Genomic DNA, 20,538 nt, shown 5'->3' with positions numbered 1-20,538 from the left:
ATTCCTATCAGTCACTCCTATGGCAGGCCTTGACAATCCTGAAGGCAGAGTGCTTGGAATCGTGTGAGATGGTGCTCTGGCATGAGCTGAGCCTGTCTGCAGCTTGCGGAACCAAGTCCTAATAGCTGTTCCATGATATTGCATACCATATACTCTTAAGTGCATTATAATCCTCGCGGTTAAATGCTATCTTTGGTATTGCTTTATCAAAACATGTCGAGTAAGGTGTCATACGAATTGGAATACTAACCCCTCGCCAATTCTGGCGACGGGGTTAGCATTCCACCCTTCTAGAGGGACACAACATGTATGTAACTGTGAACCCCGGTTAAAGTTAAACGAAGCCTCAGCTCCACAAAATGGATGCTGCCACCACAGACACGAGTCTGACCCCCTGCAGCTGGGAGTCCTTCCAGCGAGGGGAGCCTGGACAAAGGGTTTCCTGTCAGGGGCAGTGCTAGCACCGTCCCAGACATGGTTTTGTGTATCCTGGGTAGGCAGGGCTTTACAGGAAGGTGACTGCTGAGTGGCACCCCGGTGCTCACTACGCATAGGCCAGTCTGAACCAGTTCCAGGGGCACACCAGCCCCTGGCCTGGGGAAGTCCGGCATGGGAGAGGGGTGTAACCACCCCCCTCCTAGTCCCACCCATAGGCAGGACCTAGTCACCGGGTCAGCCCCCTTTTTTAGTATAAAGATAGGAGCGGGCCCCCTGTTCAAATTAGATCATCTTTGGAATCAAGACACGACTTTCTGCGAAAGACATCAAGATTTCCTTCTTCAAGATTCTCCCTTGTGGCTAAGGAGTAGTCACCCTGCATCAAGCGGGCACCATCCTAAGAACACTGCGGTCTGCTGCAAGTCCTTCACGAATCCGACGACCCAGCTCGACGAGACCCGGCTTCCCTGGCACCTCTGACCTCTACTCACCTCTACAGCAAAGCTGAGAACTGTGAGTGCGACGAGACCTCGAGGGACCGACGATCGCCAAGACTGCACGACTTCTTTGCAACAAGCCCACCGTGTGCTCCACTGGTGAGTGCTTTGGGGTCCGAGAAGCCCCAACCCTGAGCAGCTCCAGCACCGAAGATCAGCCCTCCAGCATCTCCACGATCTGCGTGGGGCCCTTCTGCTTTTGCGTGCTCACCGCGCTGTGTGGCTACTAGCCGGCTGGCTTGTGGCCTTCTTCACGACGCCCGACGACATCACTGCTGCTGGTCTGGTTGCTCCAGACTGGCCCTTGCTTCCTTCTTCAAGAGAGGCACCCCGGACCCTCCTGGTCCACTCCAGACGCCATTTTGAGTCCACCGCGTGGGCTTGAATTTGCCAAGGCTTTGTTGCCCAATCCTGGGTCCAGCGACGCCGACAGCTTCATCCATCGTGGGACAGCTCGCTCCTCCATCCTGGTCGCCGACAACGCCTCCTGGTCCGTGAGATCTGCGAACACAGCGTCACCCACTCACCTAATCGAGGTGGCTACCATCCGGTGCCCTCCTGGTGCCCACTGACTACTGGCTAGTAGTCTCGAACTTGGTCCCCTCTGCTTTCAGGTGTCATCTTCCTTCGATCCAGGCTTGGATCCATCGAACTTTCTTCACTGGTCGCCTGCCAGCAACTTCTTTCTTCCAGGCTCCTGGTCCGTCTACGAGGATTCCCGACATCTTTGGAGACCTATGCAGCTGCAGCCCCTGGGCTAGGTAACTTCGGCATTTCGGTGCCCCAGCATAGCCTCACTATCCAAGGGTCAGAATCCACTTTCGTTTTCCTCCTACCAGGTCGGGTTCGCCCGAGAACACTAACTTTGTCATTACTAGCTACCATAGACTTTGTCCCGCATCACGCGTGAGAGTGCACACTCTGCACCCGAGTCCCCTGGGTCTCCTAGAAGTAATCTGAAGATTCTATAGTCAAGTCCTAGCGATTCCAAAGGCTATTAGTACTGTACTTACCTGCTAGTAATTATGCATTTCACTTTCAGAGTATATGGTTTTCCGTGCCCCTCGGGCATTTGTATATACTGTGCTAACTTAAGTATTTTCGTAAGAGTTTTGTTTTGTGCTTAGTACCCTGTCCTCATAAAGAGTACAGGGCTGTTGTGATTCTTAATAAATATCTTGTTTATTTTCATAACACTTGTGTGGTGTCCTTTCACTTGGTATTCAAGGGGTATATGTGTGGTATAACAGCTGGCTTAACACGCCCTCTCGAGTCTTTAGCCTTAGACTGCTCGTATCCACGCTACTAGGATAGCTGGTCTATAAGGTTGACTTACAACCAATCATCAATAAGGGTTGCTGGACTGATACATAGTGTTCACTAGAATAGTGAGCACTGCATATCAGGCCACCTTCTCACACATAGTGTCCACTAGAAAGAGCATTACCAAAGGTAAGTAAAGTTTTTTGCTTGTGTCCTTGTTCCAGCTCCTCTGTCCATCACCTTGTATCATCAGTCTTTCATTGCCAGTGCGTGTGTCTGTGTTCCCATTTTACCATGTTGATGTCCCTTTAAACAGTCCTCCCAGTACCTTCAAAGATTTGTCCATAAAGCAAGGACATTAATCGTTTTTGTAATTGGTTACGTGGTATAATGACAATTTACACTATGAATATTTATGGCAACTTTGATGGAAGGTTTCTAATGGAAAAATTTTCCAGCTGCGCGTTTTCGTGTATTTTTATTCTAGTCAGCATTGCTTAACATGGCATGCACCCTTTTTATAGTACAAAGTAAAATGTAATATCAATGAAATGCCTTGGGGTGTTATTACATATCAGGGTACACAATTATCTTGAGTCTGTCTCTTGTAGCAACTGTTTTTGTTTTTACAGAAGCGACCGGGGTGAGCAGTCAAAGGCCTGTGTTTTGCCCTTTTCATAAGAAAGAGCAACTTAGGTTGTATTGTGAAACTTGTGACAAGCTGACATGCAGGGATTGCCAATTACAAGAACACAAAGAGCACAGGTACTGGTTTAAAAAGATTGCAATTTTTGTTTAAGTAAATAAAATTTGATGAGCATTGCATATTACTTTCCTCCTGAAGTGGAATCTTCATTGAAATCAAAAACTCTGAATGTAATACCCTTCACGCTTATCATCTGGAAGCACATGCTCAAATATATATATAAATATATATCATTTTATTTTAAATCTATAGAAATCCAGTGCTGGATTATGTCATAGCCACACGTAAGAAGAGATATCCAAACATGTCCTTGGACTCCACCCACCAGATAAAGAGTAGGAATAGGAGGACAGCGTGTAAGGAAATATGTAGAACATGAGCCCCAATTCCTAAAGGTCCTAGTTTATCAGGATTTTTAGGGAGGTATAACTGCTTATTGTTGTACGCAATTTGTAGATGTGTTGATAGGTCTGAAATTGGACCCTCAGCTAAAAAGTATATGCTTACTGTTCTCTGGTTCGCCTCTGTTTGGTTCCGATGATGACAGTCATAAGTTAAAAGCTGAAGCTCACCTCAGAGGAGACAGAACTACATGACACTGAGTCTGTTTCAGAGTAGGGTCAAGATATCGATGAAAAGGCATCTGAATTTAAGGTCTACAATATAGATGATTAACCTAGTCTTCTCTCAGCCCAGAAACTCGACCCTTGATGTTTTACTCACTCATTAAAAAGGACATCTGAAAACGTCAACCTGCCTTCCTTTACAAGAAATAAAACCCTTTTCTGTTTGATTTCAAGGATAAGTCATGGAAGACCATCTGAGCCATTCACTATTTATGGGAGGATGGATTGTCTTGCATGAAGAACCCAGCTACATGCCCAACATACATTTCCACTCTACAAAAATACAAACTGGCTCTGCCATTTCTCAGTCAAGAAAAGGCTGAGTAAGTAATTTTTAGCCATTCAAAGCAGATCTTGGATCTGTTAGTCCAGCATCTGGGTCTCAATAAGACATCCCTTACATGGCTAAAGGGTTTGAGCTTTGCCTTCTGGCTTGTCACATCAGCATCTGTGGCATGATCTTTCAGTAAGTTGCCCCATGAAGGAGTACTTGTTTGATGCGTCAAAAGAAGAGTCTGTAAGAAGAAACTAGGAGTTCCAGCAGATGACAAAGGGTGCAGTTTTTGGGACAGTGAGACTTGTTAAACAGTACCTCTTTCCATCTGGACTTGCATTTAGAAGTAGTCCATTCATATTATAACAGTAAACTGCCATTTGAAAAGCACATATAAGACTCTCCAAGCAGTAAAAACAGACACGTACACAGCTGATTGTTTCTTTCAACTGAGATAACACTTCCAACCAAGAAGACAACTTTACAGCCACATGGATACTCTTGCATCTGTCAACCCTGTCTTCAGTCATAATTAGGGCTCCCGGTTTTATGGTATTTATTTTTTAAATGTTTCCGGCTGTATTTTTCCATATTTATTTTTGGGCTATCTTATTGGTAGGGGTGGGCAGAGAACTCCACTCCAAAGCCAGCCACCCCCGCTCGCCGGCCCGGTCCCTGTTTCTGAAAGCAGCTAGGCCAGGAAGCGCCTCACCAGGCCCCGGTGTAACCCCGTCCCCAGCGCCTGGACCCTCAGCTGGCATGCAGGACGGCGACTCCTGCACCCCGGGGCCTGCCAGACTGAGCTTGAGACCCAGGCCCAACTTCCAAGCCCTAGCCAGGCCGAGGAGAGCCTACCCGGGCTGGAGTGGACACCCATTCCCATCGCCCGTACCTTCGGATTGCTTGCAGGGCGAGAAACTACTGCACCCCGGGGCCCGCCGAACGGAGCTCAAGCCCCTGGCCCAGTCCCAGCTTCTGAGCCCTATCCAGGCCGGGAAGAGCCTCCCCTGGCCCCTGTGGACACACGTCCCCAGCGCCCGGACCCTCGGCTGGCTTGCAGGGCGTGGGGCCCGCACCCTGGGGCCCGCCGGACGGAGCACAAGCCCCGGGTCCGGTACAAGCATCCAAACCCTGACAGGCCAGGCAGAGCCACCCCGGGTGACCCCCGTCACCAGCGACCGGACCCTCGGCTGGCTTGCTGGAAAGGGGTCTCCCGCCGGACGGAGCTCAAGCCCAGTCCCAGCTTCCAAACCCTAGCCAGGCCGGGGAGAGCCTCTGCAGGCCCCGGTGGACGCCCGTCCCCAGCGCCAGGACCATCGGCTGGAAGCAAGGAGGGTTAAGCCCAGGCCGCGTCCTCTCCCTGCCAGGCCTGCCTGGGGAGCCCATTTTCCTTGTGTATTAAGCCCTGGGGAAGGACAAAGTAGGAGAAAGTCCGGCCAGCCGGTAGGCCAGCCATCTGTACATCTGGCCCACAGGGCCATCCGGTCAGCTGGCACGCAGGGCCATCCGGTCAGCTGGCACACAGGGCCATTAGGTCAGCTGGCACGCAGGGCCATCTGGTTGCCCAGCCCGAAGGCCACCTGGCCCACAGGGCCATCTGGTCGCCCGGCCCCACAGGGATATCTGGTCGCCCAGCCCACTGGACATCTGGTTGTGCAGCGACCAGATGGCCGGGGTCGGCCCAGATGTCCTGGGAGGGTGCTGTACCCAGTTGCCCTTGCAGGCCGACGACGGCGATGGTGGCCAGGCGCTCCGAGGCCGCCGTTCGGGAGGCTCATTCGTCGGGTCTGCTCGCCTCCCTGCTCGACTTGCACGGGAGCAGCGGGAAAGAGAGGCCCAGGCCATCTGGTCATCCTGCTGACCTGCAAGGGATGTGGCCCCTGTCCCCGCCCCCTGGTGGGGTGGGGACAGGAGAGGGAAGCTCCTGTGCCGGAGGGCACATGGTAGAGGTGACCTCCCACGGGCCCTCATTACCCCCTCCGTGTTCCTCCCGCCGGCCTAGCGGTAGAGGGACTCACCCATGGGTGTGGTGGAGGAGGGCAATCGCGGGCACCCACGTACGGAGAGACAAAAGCTTGGTTACTCCAGTATTGGAACTTTCATAGATTCCCATTGCTTGTATCATTCCCCGTCGTCGGAACGGGAGCCTCGGTAATAATATATATATATATATACCTAGGTAAATACACCCTAATAGGTGTAAAAACGGTAAAAAATTAGGCCTAGGCCTCATTATCTTTTGCAGCCTATTGCTGTCATTATGTAAAAAGACCCAAAGTCCCCTTAGCAACCAATCAGATCAGCCTCACCCTGTAGAACCTTCCTGAGAAAGCTCAGAGCCACAGATTTTCTACCGCTTCGTTGGTGACAGGGAGTCTCCTTAGAGCTCTGCTCTAACTTCAACTTGAGGTACTGTTTCAACAGTTTTCTTTAAGGATTTCTTTCAGCTTTGTCATGGCTGATAAGGTAAAGAAGAGCCTTTTCAGGTCTTGTGCCACTTGTGGCAAAAAACGACTTTATACAGAGGATCAACATCAAGACTGTATTTACTGTCTATACCCAGACCATAAGGTTGATAAGTGTAGTATATGCAGGAGAATGTCTGTTAAAACCCTCCGTGATCGTGAAGGACGGCTGCTTCTGTGGCTCAGGAAGTTGGAAAGGAGGAATGAAGTAGTGTCTGGTGATGAGGAAGATGCCAGATCAACATCTTCAAAGACTTCATTGAAGAGGGGCGGATCGTCTGTGGACACTTCAACTGAACCCCCCTTAAAGGCTGTGCGTGTGACCTCTGATAGGTCTGGCAAGCCAGGGCCTATCGAATCTCCTCACGTGAGTGTAAAGGAGAGGGAAAGGCAGGCACTGCAGGTGCAAAAGGCTAAACTGGATGAGAGCTCGGCTGGGCCTTCCCACCAGGTTAAAGTAGCCAAGTCCGTCAAAAAACCGACTGTAGAGGCCTCTACAGGGGTCAAGAAGGACTCTAAATCATCTGAGGTGATTCTGTCTCCTCAGTCGTCGACGAGCCACCCAGCGACGACGAGGACGACGACGAGAGCGTCGACGAGGACCTCGATGTCGATTCCGTCGACGAAGTCTGGATCGACGACGGCGTCGTCGACGATGACCACGTCGACGGTTACCACCACGTCGACGAAGACCATCCCGTCGACGATGACTATTCCGTCGACGGTGGCAATCTCGATGACGACGATCCCGTCGACGAGGACGACGAGGACGACGAGCCCGTCGACGACGACAGCTCCGTCGACGAGCCCGTCGACGATGGACCCGTCGACGATAACAGTTCCGTCGACGATCCCGTCGACGGTGGACCCGGCGACGATGATGGTTCCGTCGACGATGCCGTCGACGGGGAAGGGACTCTCGTCGACGATCCCGTCGACGACGATTCAGAATAAGGTAACGGTGGATTTGTTTTCAACGCCGTTGACGACAGGAGCGCCAGAAAACAGCAGAAGGAGGAGGATAACCCCAGATATGACTTCTCCAAGGAAGGTACCATCATTACCTCCACCCCTTTTGTTGGATGAGGATGACTACTCAGAAGAGGAAAATGAGATGTATGGGGATGCTTACAGTCCATCACAATTGAATCTGAAATACCATGATTCGGATTTGGATGAGGAATATTATTATCAAAAGGAACAGCGGCCAGAGAGACAGGTTGCATACCAAGATACCCAACCACAGCAAGGCATGGTATCGATGCCTATGAGTCTTTTGACAGACTTAAGGGCAATGCTGGAGGAGTATAGGAGCAAGAAGGGGTCGCAACCTGTGGAAGGTCAAGCACAGGTTCAACCGCAGGTGGTGGCAGCACAGTCAGTGCGGCCTGCACAGGAAGAACATGAGAGGGCATATCCTCCGCAAGTCCAAGTGGATACCTCGGATGAAGATGAAACGGGGCAAATCCAAGATCAAGACCAGGAGAGTGAATGGAACCAATATATAGCTCCGGATCCGGCTTCACCAGTGCCAGACCCGGTCGACTCGCCTCCGGCTGATGTAGGAGGTTTCTTCAGCCTGATGGAAAGAGCCACAGCGCGCTTTAAGTTAGCGATGCCTACAACATCTACGGATTGTTTTTTATACGATTTCAAAGAGGCATACCGTAAGGCCGTGCGCTCGATTCCCATTGTGGAGCACATATGGGAGGAAGGGAAGAAAGTGATGCAGACCCCAGCGACGGTCATTCCAACTCTTCCGCGCTTGGAGAAAAAATATAAAGCTCCGGATGACAGTCCCGCCTGTTTGATTGGACAACCTAGACCTGACTCGGTTATATCGCAGGCGGCACAGAAGAAATCGCGGAATCCTTCGGCCACCCTCACGACTCCGCCGGATAAGGAGGGTAGAAGATTGGACAACGCTGGGAAGCGTTTTTCGTCGATGGCTAGCTTGCTGGTCAGAGCGGCGAATGCCTTGGCGATCCTAGCAAGGTACGACCGCCAGATGTGGAGTGATGTGGCACACTATGTGAATCTGCTAGCGGATGACCAGAAAGCGGAAGCACAGAAACTTCTGGAAGAGGGACAACGTTCCTCTTCGGAAATGATTGACTGCGCGATGGACATCGCCACCATCTCTTTCCGTGCCCTAGGCAGTGCAGCGGTTCTTCGGCGTCAAGGATGGCTGAGAGCTACATACTTCCGGCCAGAGGTCCAGAATAGGATTTTGGATTTGCCCTTCGACGGGGACATGTTGTTTGGGAAACATGTCGACGAGACCCTACAGGGTATAAAGAAGGACACAGAGACAGCAAGGGCTCTGGGGAACCTGCAATATAGAAAGACACCGTTCCGTGGAGCATGAGGAAGAGGTTTCTCTTCACCTAGAGGAGGTTATCAGCAACAGCGATATTCACAGCAGTCGCAGTCTTACAGGCCCCAGTACGGCAATCAATACTATCAGCGGCAGTCGCAATCCCAGTCTTTCTCTCGCCAGAACGCTCGTGGACGACAGGGGCGTCAGGGCAAGGACGCTGGCAAGCGTCAATAGCGGCCTCCCGACTCTGCCAACTGTTCCTCCGCTTCTGGGATCTCCAGTGGGCGGCAGGATATCACAACATCTGAGCAGCTGGGAAGAGATTACATCGGATCAGTGGGTATTAAATATCATCCGAAATGGGCATACTCTAGAATTCCAGGACTTTCCACCTACAAGAGCTCCCCACGCCACTACTTCCAACCATCTGAACCTTCTTCAAGAGGAAGCTCAACAAATGCTTCAAAAAGGGGCGATCCAGCGTGTTCCCCTATCACGAAGGGGAGAAGGTTTCTATTCCAGATTTTTTCTGATCCGAAAAACAAAACAAAAGTGGCGTCCTATCCTGGACTTGAGGGAGCTCAACACCTATCTCACGAAACTATCGTTTCGGATGATTTCACTCCAGGACATATTGCGCCTCTTGAACCCAGGCGACTACATGGCAACATTAGACCTGGAAGATGCCTATTTTCATATCCCGATCCATCCAGCTCACAGACGTTTCCTTCGCTTTACAGTAGGCAAGAGTCACTTCCAGTTCATGGTGCTCCCATTTGGATTAAAGTCCGCTCCTCGGATATTCACAAAGGTGCTGGCACCGGTAGCGGCATTTCTGAGGAGACAGTCGCTGGAAGTATTCCCGTACTTAGACGACTGGCTGCTGAAGGCTCCAAGCTTGCAAGAGGCATCGAAGGCAGTGGACACGTGCTTGAACCTCTTTATTCATCTGGGTTTACAACTCAACAAGGAAAAGTCAGTTCTTCAGCCTGCAAGTACGGTGAAGATCTTGGGAGCGATACTCAATACTCAGGAGTGCAAAGCCTTTCCATCGGAAGAGAGACAGATGAAACTCATATCGTCAGCCACCCGTTGCCAAAAGAGAAGTTGGATGACGGTCAGGATGTACAAATCTCTTCTAGGGTCGATTTCATCCTGTATTCAATTGATTCCGCATTGCAGACTGCGAATGCGCCCCCTGCAGGAGGAGCTGAACCTTCAGTGGAGACAAGTGGAAGGTTCGTTCGACGACAGGGTGACGATAACCCAGCGGATGAAACGGTCGGTTTCATGGTGGACGAAAAGATCTCACCTCACTGTGGGACTCAGTTTCAAGGCTGCAAGGGCTCCTCACGTCATTACCACGGACGCTTCTCTTCAAGGTTGGGGAGCGGTCATGCAAGACCTCCAGGTCAGTGGTCACTGGACTCCGGAAGAACGTCGTCTACATATCAACGTTCTGGAGCTAAGGGCTATTCGACTGGCAATGTTGGCTTTCCTCCCAAGGATTACAGACTCAGCAATCCTGGTGCGGACGGACAACACCACCGCAATGCATTACGTCAACAAGCAGGGAGGCACAAGATCGCCACTGCTTTCACAGGAAGCCCAAATACTGTGGGAATGGGCGATAGCGCAGAACATCACACTCGTAGCAGAACACCTTCCAGGAGTATGCAACACGAAGGCGGATACGCTAAGCCGCCTGAGAGCAGTCTCGCACGAGTGGGAATTGGAGGACGCAGTGATCAAGGACATCTTCTCCCGTTGGGGGACCCCAGCGATCGACCTGTTTGCAACACCGGGGAACAAGAAATGCCGGTGTTACGCAAGCAGGGAACACCATCGAGGGTCACTGGGGAATGCCCTTTCGATGTCCTGGTCAGGCGCGTTTGTTTACGCCTTTCCGCCATTTCCCCTAATTCCTCGAGTCCTCAAGAAACTCAAGATGGACAGGTGCAGGATGATACTAATAGCGCCTGCCTGGGCTCGCCAGTTTTGGTACACGGAGTTGCTTCTTCTATCAGAGACACCACCCATTCATCTGCAACCCAAACTGACACTTCTGTCTATGTACAACGGCCAAGTTCTTCACCCGAACCCGAGCTCGCTTCAGTTGGCGGCTTGGCTCCTGAATACAGAGAGTTTAAGGATTTAAACATCCCAGAAGAATGCAGGACCATCTTAGCACAGGCACGAGCCCCTAGCAGTAATAAGACATATAGAGCGAAATGGAAGAGGTTCCATTTGTGGTGTCAGAGGGAAAAAGTACATCCTTTCTCGTCAGCTCCGCATCAACTCTTACCATATATTCTTTCATTGGCACGAGCAGGTCTGGCTCATGCTTCGATCAAGGTCCACTTGGCAGCTATTTCCAGGTATAGGAGAACAAGATCGGGGCCCTCTCTATTATCAGCGAGAGTAATCAAACAATTCCTGAAAGGACTGTTTAGAGTTTTCCCGCCAGTTAGGCCCCCACCTCCGGTGTGGCACTTGAATGTGGTCCTGGCTCAGCTAATGAGACCGCCATTTGAGCCAGTACATAAAGCGGACCTGAAGTTCCTATCATGGAAAGTGGCGCTTCTTTTGGCACTCACCTCTGCAAGGAGAGTAGGAGAGCTTCAGGCTTTAACCATCAAAGAACCCTTCTTACAGTTCAAGAATGATACAGTTATCCTGCGGATGAACCCCAAGTTCATTCCGAAGGTACCGACAGACTTTCATCTTAACGAGCCAGTGGTTTTGAAATCTTTTTTTCCTCGGCCTTCAACCCAGGCTGAGAGGACACTTCATTCTCTGGACGTTCAGAGATGTTTGAAATTCTATCTACAACGCACAGCTGGATTTCGGAAAACACCCCAACTGTTTGTGGCTTTCGGAGCCCCAAGGAAGGGATTTCCTTTGTCAAAACAAGGGATATCTAGATGGATAACTAGTGCGATCCGGTTCTGCCACCAGGCGGCAGGCAAACCTTTACAAGGACAGGTGAAGGCACACTCCACAAGGTCGATCTCAGCATCAGCGGCGCTGTTTGCTGGAGTATCCATAAAGGACATTTGCAGAGCGGCCACCTGGAGCAGTACGCACTCCTTCACGAGACATTACTGCCTGGAGGCGGCTGCAAAGGAGGATTCGGCTGTAGGACAGGCAGTCCTGAGAAATCTCTTCCAATAAGAGGTGAGCTTTCCTCTCTTCCCTCCTCCTGTTTTTCAAACATTTCGTTTATTATGCTATGTTACTGCTTTATAGTTGTTATAATCTGTGATGTCATTAGCTTATAATGATTCTGCACTGTGCACGAAATGTTTGAGGTATGCTAACTGCTATCTACTCTGATACAAGCAATGGGAATCTATGAAAGTTCCAATACTGGAGTAAGAAACAAGTTACTTACCTGTAACTTTAGTTCTCCAGTATTGGTAACTTTCATAGATTCCCATGCGCCCACCCGCCTCCCCTGGGAAAGCTCACTTTAGGGCTAGGTGATTATGTGGCAAAGCAACGGCTACGAAAATCTGAGGCTCTGAGCTTTCTCAGGAAGGTTCTACAGGGTGAGGCTGATCTGATTGGTTGCTAAGGGGACTTTGGGTCTTTTTACATAATGACAGCAATAGGCTGCAAAAGATAATGAGGCCTAGGCCTAATTTTTTACCGTTTTTACACCTATTAGGGTGTATTTACCTAGGTATATATATATATATATATTATTACCGAGGCTCCCATTCCGACGACGGGGAATGATACAAGCAATGGGAATCTATGAAAGTTACCAATACTGGAGAACTAAAGTTACAGGTAAGTAACTTGTTTCTTCGGAGGAGGACTATCAATAGATCGCAGCGAGGTAGCTGCTCTGCTACATACAAAACCCTGACCCATAATCAGGTCATCTACGAATGATTTAGCAGCGGGTGCCCCACGAACATGCAGTGAACTAAGGGTGATGGAGGAGGCCCCCTTCCGTCCGTGCTCAGGTCCCCAAGCGAGCGGATCTACGCACCAGGCCCCCGAGAGAGGCCGGCTATGCCAGGCCAACCGAGGCTCCACGGCACTGCGGTATCGTTACAGTTTAGGGGGCATTTAGACTTAGAGGCATTCAGTCATAATCCCACAGATGGTAGCTTCGCCCCATTGGCTCCTTAGCCAAGCACATACACCAAATGTCTGAACCTGCGGTTTTAATTAGTGGTATTTCACCGGCAGCCTGAGGGCCTCCCACCTATCCTACACCTCTCACCTATCCTACACCTCTCATGTCTCTTCACAGTGCCAGACTAGAGTCAAGCTCAACATGAATTCTTTCCCCACTGATTCTGCCTAGCCCGTTCCCTTGGCTGTGGTTTCGCTAGATAGTGGGTAGGGACAGTGGGAATCCCGATCATCCATTCATGTGTGTCACTATTTAGATGATCAGGCATTTGGCTACCTTAAGAGAGCCCTAGTTACTCTCGCCGTTTACGAGCGCTTCGTTGAATTTCTTCACTTTGACATTCAGAGCGCTGGGTAGAAATCACATTGCGTCAACACCCGCCTCAGGCCTTCGCGATGCTTTATTTTAATTAAACAGTCTGATTCCCCTGCTCTGCATCAGTTCTAAGTCCGCTGCTAGGTGCCGGCCGAGGTAGAACGCCGCCCCCTGTGAGGGGTGTGAGAAGTTGGCCTGATATATAGTGCTCACTATTCTAGTGATCACTTTGTATCATTCCAAACAACCCTTATTGATGATTGGTTGTAAGTCAACCTTATAGACCAGCTATCCTAGTAGCATGGACAAGAGCAGTCTTTAGGCTAAACTCTAGAGGGCGTGTTAAGCCAGCTGTTTTACCATCACCTTACTGGACCCTAAGGTTAGGAGCAGGAGGCCTAGGGAACTCGGGTGCAGAGTATGAACTCTTACGCGGGATGCGGGACAAAGTCTATGGATGCTAGTAATTCTAAAGTTACTGTTTCCGGACGAATCCGACTAGGTAGACTAAAAACGAAAAAGGATCTGGACACTAGGATAGTGAACCTACGCTGGAGCACCGAAATGCTCGGGTTACCTAGCCCAGTAGCTGCGGCTGCATAGGGTTCAAATGACGTCGGGAATCCCCGTTGTAGTCTATGGAGCCTGAAAGAAGATTATTATTATTATTATTATTAGTGTGTTTTGTAAAGCGCGCAGCAGCCCCAACGGGGCATCCCGGCGCTGGAAGACTCTGAGAACTAGAGGGACAGGTCAGAGGTACCAAACTAGGAGGAAAAAAGAAGGGTTTTAAGGGATTTACGAAATACTGGTTCTGTCTGGCATGTGCGAAGAGCTAACGGAAGCTTATTCCAGTGCTTGGTAGCACAGACCTCAAAGGTTTTTCCACCAGCACGGGAACGCTTAAATCGGGGAGTTTCAAGGAAAAATAAGGAGTTGGAGCGTAGTGCCCTGGATTTGGTATAAGGGCGAAGAGTATTTTTCAGATGAGCCGACCCATTGCCTTTAGATGCACGAAATGCCAGCGTCATTGCTTTAAATACGCATCTTTTCGCAATGGGCAGCCAATGCAGTTTACGGAGGTGAGGGGAGATATGGTGTCTGGCAGGCATTCTCTCCACCAGCCGGGCAGCGGCGTTTTGAACCGTCTGTAATTTGTAACACAGGCCAGCTGTGATACCAAGATAAAGGGCATTGGCATAATCAAGATGGGATATGATTAATGCCTGGATCACAGTCTTGCGGCATTCCTCCGGCAGATAGTTAATAAGCCGTTTGATTGTTCTGATTTTGGCAAAGCATGAGGCTGCGACTGTTTGTACCTGAGTATCGAAGCTGAGATGGGTATCCCAGCGTACTCCTAGGTTTTTCACCGAGTTTTTAGGCGTGGGGGCCTGGCACAAGTCTTCAGGCCACCACAGGCTGGCATCCAAGGGAGAAGGAGAGTTGAAAAACAGAATCTCCGTTTTTCCTGCGTTGAGACGGAGGGAATTAGCATCCCTCCAGTTGGAAATGTCTCTTAGGCAGGATTTCAGCGGGTCGAAAGCAGATGCAGAAGGGGTATCGAACGTGAAAAGTAGCTGGATGTCATCAGCATAAGATGTAGATTTGATCCCAGTCTGGGATATCAGCTTAGCCAAAGGGGTGAAATAAACATTAAACAAAAGCGGGCTAAGGGAAGAACCCTGTGGGACTCCCCATTTAAGTGGCCTGGCAGAGGAAGTGAAGGGAGGGGTAAAGACTTGCTGGGTGCGATTAGACAGGTACGATGCCAGCCACTTCAGAACAGAGCCGCCTAGCCCTAAGTCCTCCAGCCTTCTCAGCAAGATCTTATGAGAGACGGTGTCAAATGCTGCTGAAAGATCCAGCAGCACTAACACCGCCCTCGATCCTCGGTCAAGTGTCCATCTCACAGAGTCGGCCATTTCAATGAGGGCCGACTCCGTGATATGGCCCGACCTGAAGCCATGCTGGGAAGCATGAAGGAGCCCATTTGATTCGATGAAACTAGCCAATTGGGAATGAATCAGCTTTTCCAAGACCTTGGCTGGGGCAGGCAGGAGGGAAATGGGCCTGTAATTACAGGGGAGATCAGGATCTAAATTTGGTTTCTTCAGAAGGGGACTAGGGAGGCATGCTTCCATTTGGTAGGGAAGCATCCTGTACGGAGTGAGTCATTCCAAATGTGATTTAATAGGGGTTAAGTAGGGGTGCCAGTTTTTTGTATTCCTTGGCTGGCCAAGGGTCGTTAGGGGAGCCTGATTTACATTTAAGGAGCTCGATCATAGAATCTGCTTCCGATATTACCGCGAATTCAGTCCGAGAGAGTGGCGATGGTATGAGAGGAGTAGATCGCTCGTCGTCTCCTTCTGTATTAGAAGGGGGAAAGGATGTTTGGATGTTCTCAATTTTGTCCTCAAAAAATTGAGAAAGCTTGTTTCATAATGCCTGTGAGGCGGGCTGGGATCTGGTCAACGCAGCGGGGTCTGTGAAGGATCTAAAAATGTTGAAGATCTCCCTGGCTCCATTGCTGGCGAGTTTTATTCTAGAGGCCAGGAAGTCCCGTTTGTGCTCCTCTATCATTTTCCGATAGTCTTTGAGGGCAGTTTTATAGATGACTTTACTGTCCGGAGAGTAGTTCTGTCTCCAGCGGCGTTCAAGAGATTTACAGAAGGTCTTTTTCTGCCGAAGTTCATTGGAGTACCAGGGGGCAGAAGGTGCCGTCCTGTAAGATTTGACGGGTTTTATGGGGGCTAGTGCGTCTAAGACCTGACTGATCCATGTGTCTAGTTCGTTAATAGCTTGGTCAGGGTCGGTTGACAAGCGGGGTTGGGAGTTGTTGAGATGTTTCTGGAGCGCATCCAAAGTGATGTTGCTGGCAGGCGACCAGTGAAGATGTTCGGTGTGATCCAAGGCTGGATCGGTGATGAAGACGACCTGAAAGCAGAGGGGATTCAGTTCTCAATCACTAGCCAGTGATTGTGTGGGCACCAGGATGGCACCGGATGAAGTCACCGCGATTAGGTGAGTGGGTGACGCTGGACTCTGCAGTCACACGGGCCAGGAGGCGTTGTCGGCGACCAGGCTGGAGGTGCGAGCTGTCCCACGATGGTGTCTGCTGTCGGCGATGCTGGATCCAGGATTGGAGCGACACGCCTTGGCAAAGGCAAGCCCACGCGTTGGAGTCAAAATGGCGTCTGGAGTGGACCAGGAGGGTCCAGGGCACTTCTTGTTGAGCAAGGAGCAAGGGCCAGTCTAGAGGACCTAGACCAGCGGTGGAAATGTCGTGGTACGACGTCAGGAGGGCCACTAGCCAACGGGCAAGTGACCGGACAACGTGGCAAGCAGTAAAGAAGCAGAAGGGCCCCACGCAGATCTCGTGGATGCTGGGGGGCTGGACTTCGGTGCTGGAGCTGCTCTGGGTTGGGGCTTCTCAAACCCCAGTGCACTCACTCGAGGATCCCTCAGCGGTCGTGCTGGTTAAGCGTCGTGCAGGTCTTGAAGATAGCCGGTCCCACAGGTCTCGTCGCACCCACGAATCTCAGCTGGGCTGATGATGCAGGTAGAGGTCAGAGATGGCAGGGAATCCGGGTCTCGTCGAGCTGGTCAATCTTGATCCGGAGGATGGACGTGCAGCAAACCGCAAACGCTTAGGTGGTGCCTGCTGGTGCAGGGTGGCTACTCCTTAGCCACAAGGGAGAGTCTTCAGAGAATGTCAAGAGTTCCTTTTGTGGAAAGTAGTTCAAGATTCAAGATTATCTAATTTGGGAAGGGAGCCCGCTCCTACCTTTATCCTAAGAAAAGGGGCTGGCACGCGACTAGGTCCTGCCCATGGGTGGGACCAGGAGGGGGGTGGTTACACCCCTCTCCTTTGTCCGGTCTCTCCCCAGCTCAGGGACTGGGGTGCCCCTGGAACTGGTTTGAGCCGGCATATGCACAGTGAGCACCGGGGTGCCACTTGCAGTCACTTTCCTCTCAGCCCTGCCTACCTGGGATACACAAAATCCTGTCTGGGATGGTGCTGGCACCGCCCCTGACAGGAAACCCTTTGTCCGAGCCCTCCTCGCTGGAAGGACTCCCAGCAGCAAGAGGTCAGACTTGTGTCTGTGGTGGCAGCATCCATTTTGTGATGCTGAGGCTCGAGTTAACTTTAACCGGGGTTCACAGTTACATACATGTCGTGTCCCTCTAGAAGGGTGGAATGCTAACCCCGTCACCAGAATTGGCGAGGGGTTAGTATTCCAATTCGTCTGACACCTTACTCGACATGTTTTGATAATGCTATGCCAAAGTTAGCATTTGACCGCGAGGTACATAATGCCCTTAAGAGCATATGGTATAGCGTTATCATGGAACAGCTATTAGGACTTGGTTCCGCTAGCTGCAAATGGGCTCAGCTCATGCCAGAGCACAATCTCACATAATTCCAAGCACTCTGCCTTCAGGATTGATAAGGCCTGCCATAGGAGTGACTGATAGGAATATATGTGTCCATTTTAGGGTTAGATATAGGAATACTATATCTAAAGCAAAGGGTGATTACACCACCTTGCCCCAGCTGTCGTGCAGCCAGTTGTGTCCGATTTGGGTGGCCAGCCAGGGGTGGCATAATACATGCTGCAGCCCCTTGTAGGCCCTGGGTACACCTATGCCCTGGATACCTAAGGTATGCTGTACAGGGACTGATAAGGGGGCCCAGTACCAATTGATAAAAGCACCTAAGGTACATGCGTGTCAATTTAGAGAGAGAACAGCTAGGCTGTGGGTCTGATTAGCAGGCCCACAGCCAGGGAAAGTCGTAAACCAGTGAAGCAAAAAGCAAAAACCGGGGGTGACCATAGGATTGCAGACCCCACTCTCCTACAAGGGGGCACGGGGAGAGGTGACCACCGCAGCTGAAGCGATTCACAGGAAGGGCCCAGCTTGTGTCCTGAGTCGCCGCGGCCCCGGAGTGAGGCGCCTCGTCCAGCCGCGGTGTGTGCCTAGCCCTGCTTTGCGCCCCAGCCCGACCGACCCAGCCCTTAGAGCCAATCCTATCCCGAAGTTACGGATCTGACTTGCCGACTTCCCTTGCATACATTGTTCCAACATGCCAGAGGCTGTTCACCTTGGAGACCTGCTGTGGATATGGGTACCGCCCGGCGCGAGATTTACACCATATCCCCTGGATTTTAAAGGACCAGCGAGAGCTCACCGAACGCCGCCAGAACCGTGCCGCTTTCCAAGGCTCGAGCTACTCTCTTGGGGTGAACCCATTCCAGGGCGCCCTGGCTTTCAAAAATCAAAAGAGAATGCCCCCTGGGGCTCCCGCCGGCCTCTCCGGGATCGTTTGCATTACCGCACTGGACTCCGCAAGGGCACCCGTCTCCGCCACTCCGGGGATCTGAAACCTACTCCCTTTCGATTGGCCGAAGGCAACGGAGACCATCGCCCGTCCCTTCCGATCAGTGCTAACCCATCTCTTAGGACTGACTGACCCATGGTCAACTGCTGTTCACATGCAACACTTCTCCACTTCGGCCTTCAAAGTTCTCGTTTGAATATTTGCTACTACCGCCAAGATCTGCGGCAGCTCCATTTAGGCCCTCGCCCGGGCTTCCGTGCGCACAGCATCGGCCCTCTTACTCTTTGCGGCTAAGCCCCCGCGGCTCTCAGCACCGGCGACAGCTGGTTGATTCGGCAGGGGAGTTGATACACACTCCTTAGCGGATTCCGACTTCCATGGCCACCGTACTGCTGTCTATATCAACCAACACATTTTCTGGGGTCTGAGGAGCGTCGGCATCGGGCGCCTTAACCCGGCGTTCGTTTCATCCCGCAGCAACAGTTCTGCTTACTAAAGTGACCCACTAGGCACTCGCATTCCAGCCTGCTCCATGCCAGCTATCCTGAGGGAAACTTCGCAGGAAACCAGCTACTAGAGGGTTCGATTAGTCTTTCGCCCCTATACCTAGGTCGGACGACCGGTTTACATGTCGGGACCGCTACTGACCTCCACCAGAGTTTCCTCCAACTTCGCCCTGCCCAGGCTAGTACACCATCTTTCGGGTCCTATCACGCACCCTCATGCTCCACCTCCCCGACGGAGCGGGCGAGACGGGCCGGTGGTGCTCATCCCACCTCAGCTGGAGCGCGCTGGCCCTCACTCCTTGTGCCACAGGGTTTCGCTCACCCCTCCAACTCGCCCACGTGTTAGACTCCTTGATCCGTGTTTCAAGACTGGTCTGGTGGGTAACCGGCATCGTCGCAGACCCCTGGCATCCGGCGTGGGCCTCCCCACCCGGCGGCTCGACGTATTTGGGCAGCACTGATAACAGTCTGCCCTATTCGACAGTCGCGCCGGGAGCAGGGGGCCCCGTCCCCCCGTCCCCGCCCCAGTGCACCCCGTGGGGCGGCCGGAAACAGGTGCCCGGGAGAGAGCGCAGAGGCAGTTGTAAATGTGCTGGACTTGTAAAGCGCACAGCTGCCCGTAAGCGTCCCGGCGCTTGCTTAGGGAACCCGTCCTGGTATTCCCCTGTGAGAAACCACGGCAGGGTGTCCACAAGGTGAAAGCCAGGCATCCCGCCGCGAGGGGCCGTAGTGGAGATTAAGCAAGCTATTGCCCAGAGTTGCAGAGTGTGACCCCGTGAGTTGAGTAGGCACCAGAGCGAGAATTGTCGAGTCCGTGGAATTTTGAGCCCGAGACCCGCCGAGGCGGGGAATCGAACCCTGGTCCACGGTCAATCTCAGCTTCCGGGTCTGCCGCCTCTAACCACTGAGCCACGCTTCTCCATACTGAGCCACGCTTCTCCACAGTTGAATCTTCCTCGGCCCTGTGGACACGGCGAAGCTGCTGCCAAGGGGCCTGTAACACCCTGCACCGGAGTAGAGGGCCACCTGCCACCCCAAAGCCTTCCCAGCTTACCCGGACCCGGTCACGGCACTCCATCATGGAGAAAATGCACCCTGCGGGGAACGTGTAGGGCCCGGGCACCGGTCCCGCAGAGGGGATCGGGAACTCCCGGCCCACCGACCTGTCTGCCGTATTGAATCCGGGCAGACTGCACGGACCCCACCCGTTTACCTCTTGACGGTTTCACACCCTCTTGAACGCTCTCTTCAAAGTTCTTTTCAACTTTCCTTTACAGTACTTGGCTATCGGTTTCGCGCCCGTATTTAGCCTTAGATTGGGTTTACCACCCTCTTTGTGCTGCATTCCCAAGCAACCCGACTCAGAAGACCCGATGCCAGCGCACCGTGGGCCGCTACCAGTCTAACCTCGTTAGCGGGGTGAGCCTCGATCAGAAGAACTTGGGCCCCCTGCCCGACGCTGGGGAGTCTGTCTTCTGTACGCCACATTTCCTGTGCCCTCCGTCGGGTGGGGATTCAGCGCTGGGCTCTTGCCACTTCACTCGTCGTTACTAGGGGAATCCTGGTTAGTTTTTTTTCCTCCGCTTAGTAATGTGTTTAAATTCAGCAGGTTGCTTCACCTGATCTGAGTTCTT

General features: G+C 51.8%; 1 protein-coding gene and 1 pseudogene across 1 annotated transcript in view; one reads left to right on the top strand and one right to left on the bottom strand.

The window, feature by feature from the left end:
- The window catches only part of TRIM24 (tripartite motif containing 24), a 1,193,545-nt gene that overhangs the window by 207,528 nt on the left and 965,479 nt on the right, over positions 1-20,538 (top strand). The window contains exon 4 of the mRNA XM_086952962.1: positions 2,831-2,963. Within this exon, the coding sequence (XP_086809088.1) occupies positions 2,831-2,963 (133 nt within the window). The remainder of the gene's footprint in view (positions 1-2,830; positions 2,964-20,538) is intronic.
- LOC147734663 (28S ribosomal RNA) lies at positions 12,389-20,537 on the bottom strand (annotated as a pseudogene).

This window comes from Lissotriton vulgaris, chromosome 1_2 (assembly GCF_964263255.1).
Source record: "Lissotriton vulgaris chromosome 1_2, aLisVul1.2, whole genome shotgun sequence".
Taxonomy (NCBI): Eukaryota; Metazoa; Chordata; class Amphibia; order Caudata; family Salamandridae; genus Lissotriton; species Lissotriton vulgaris.
This window is presented reverse-complemented; position numbering and strand designations above follow the sequence as displayed.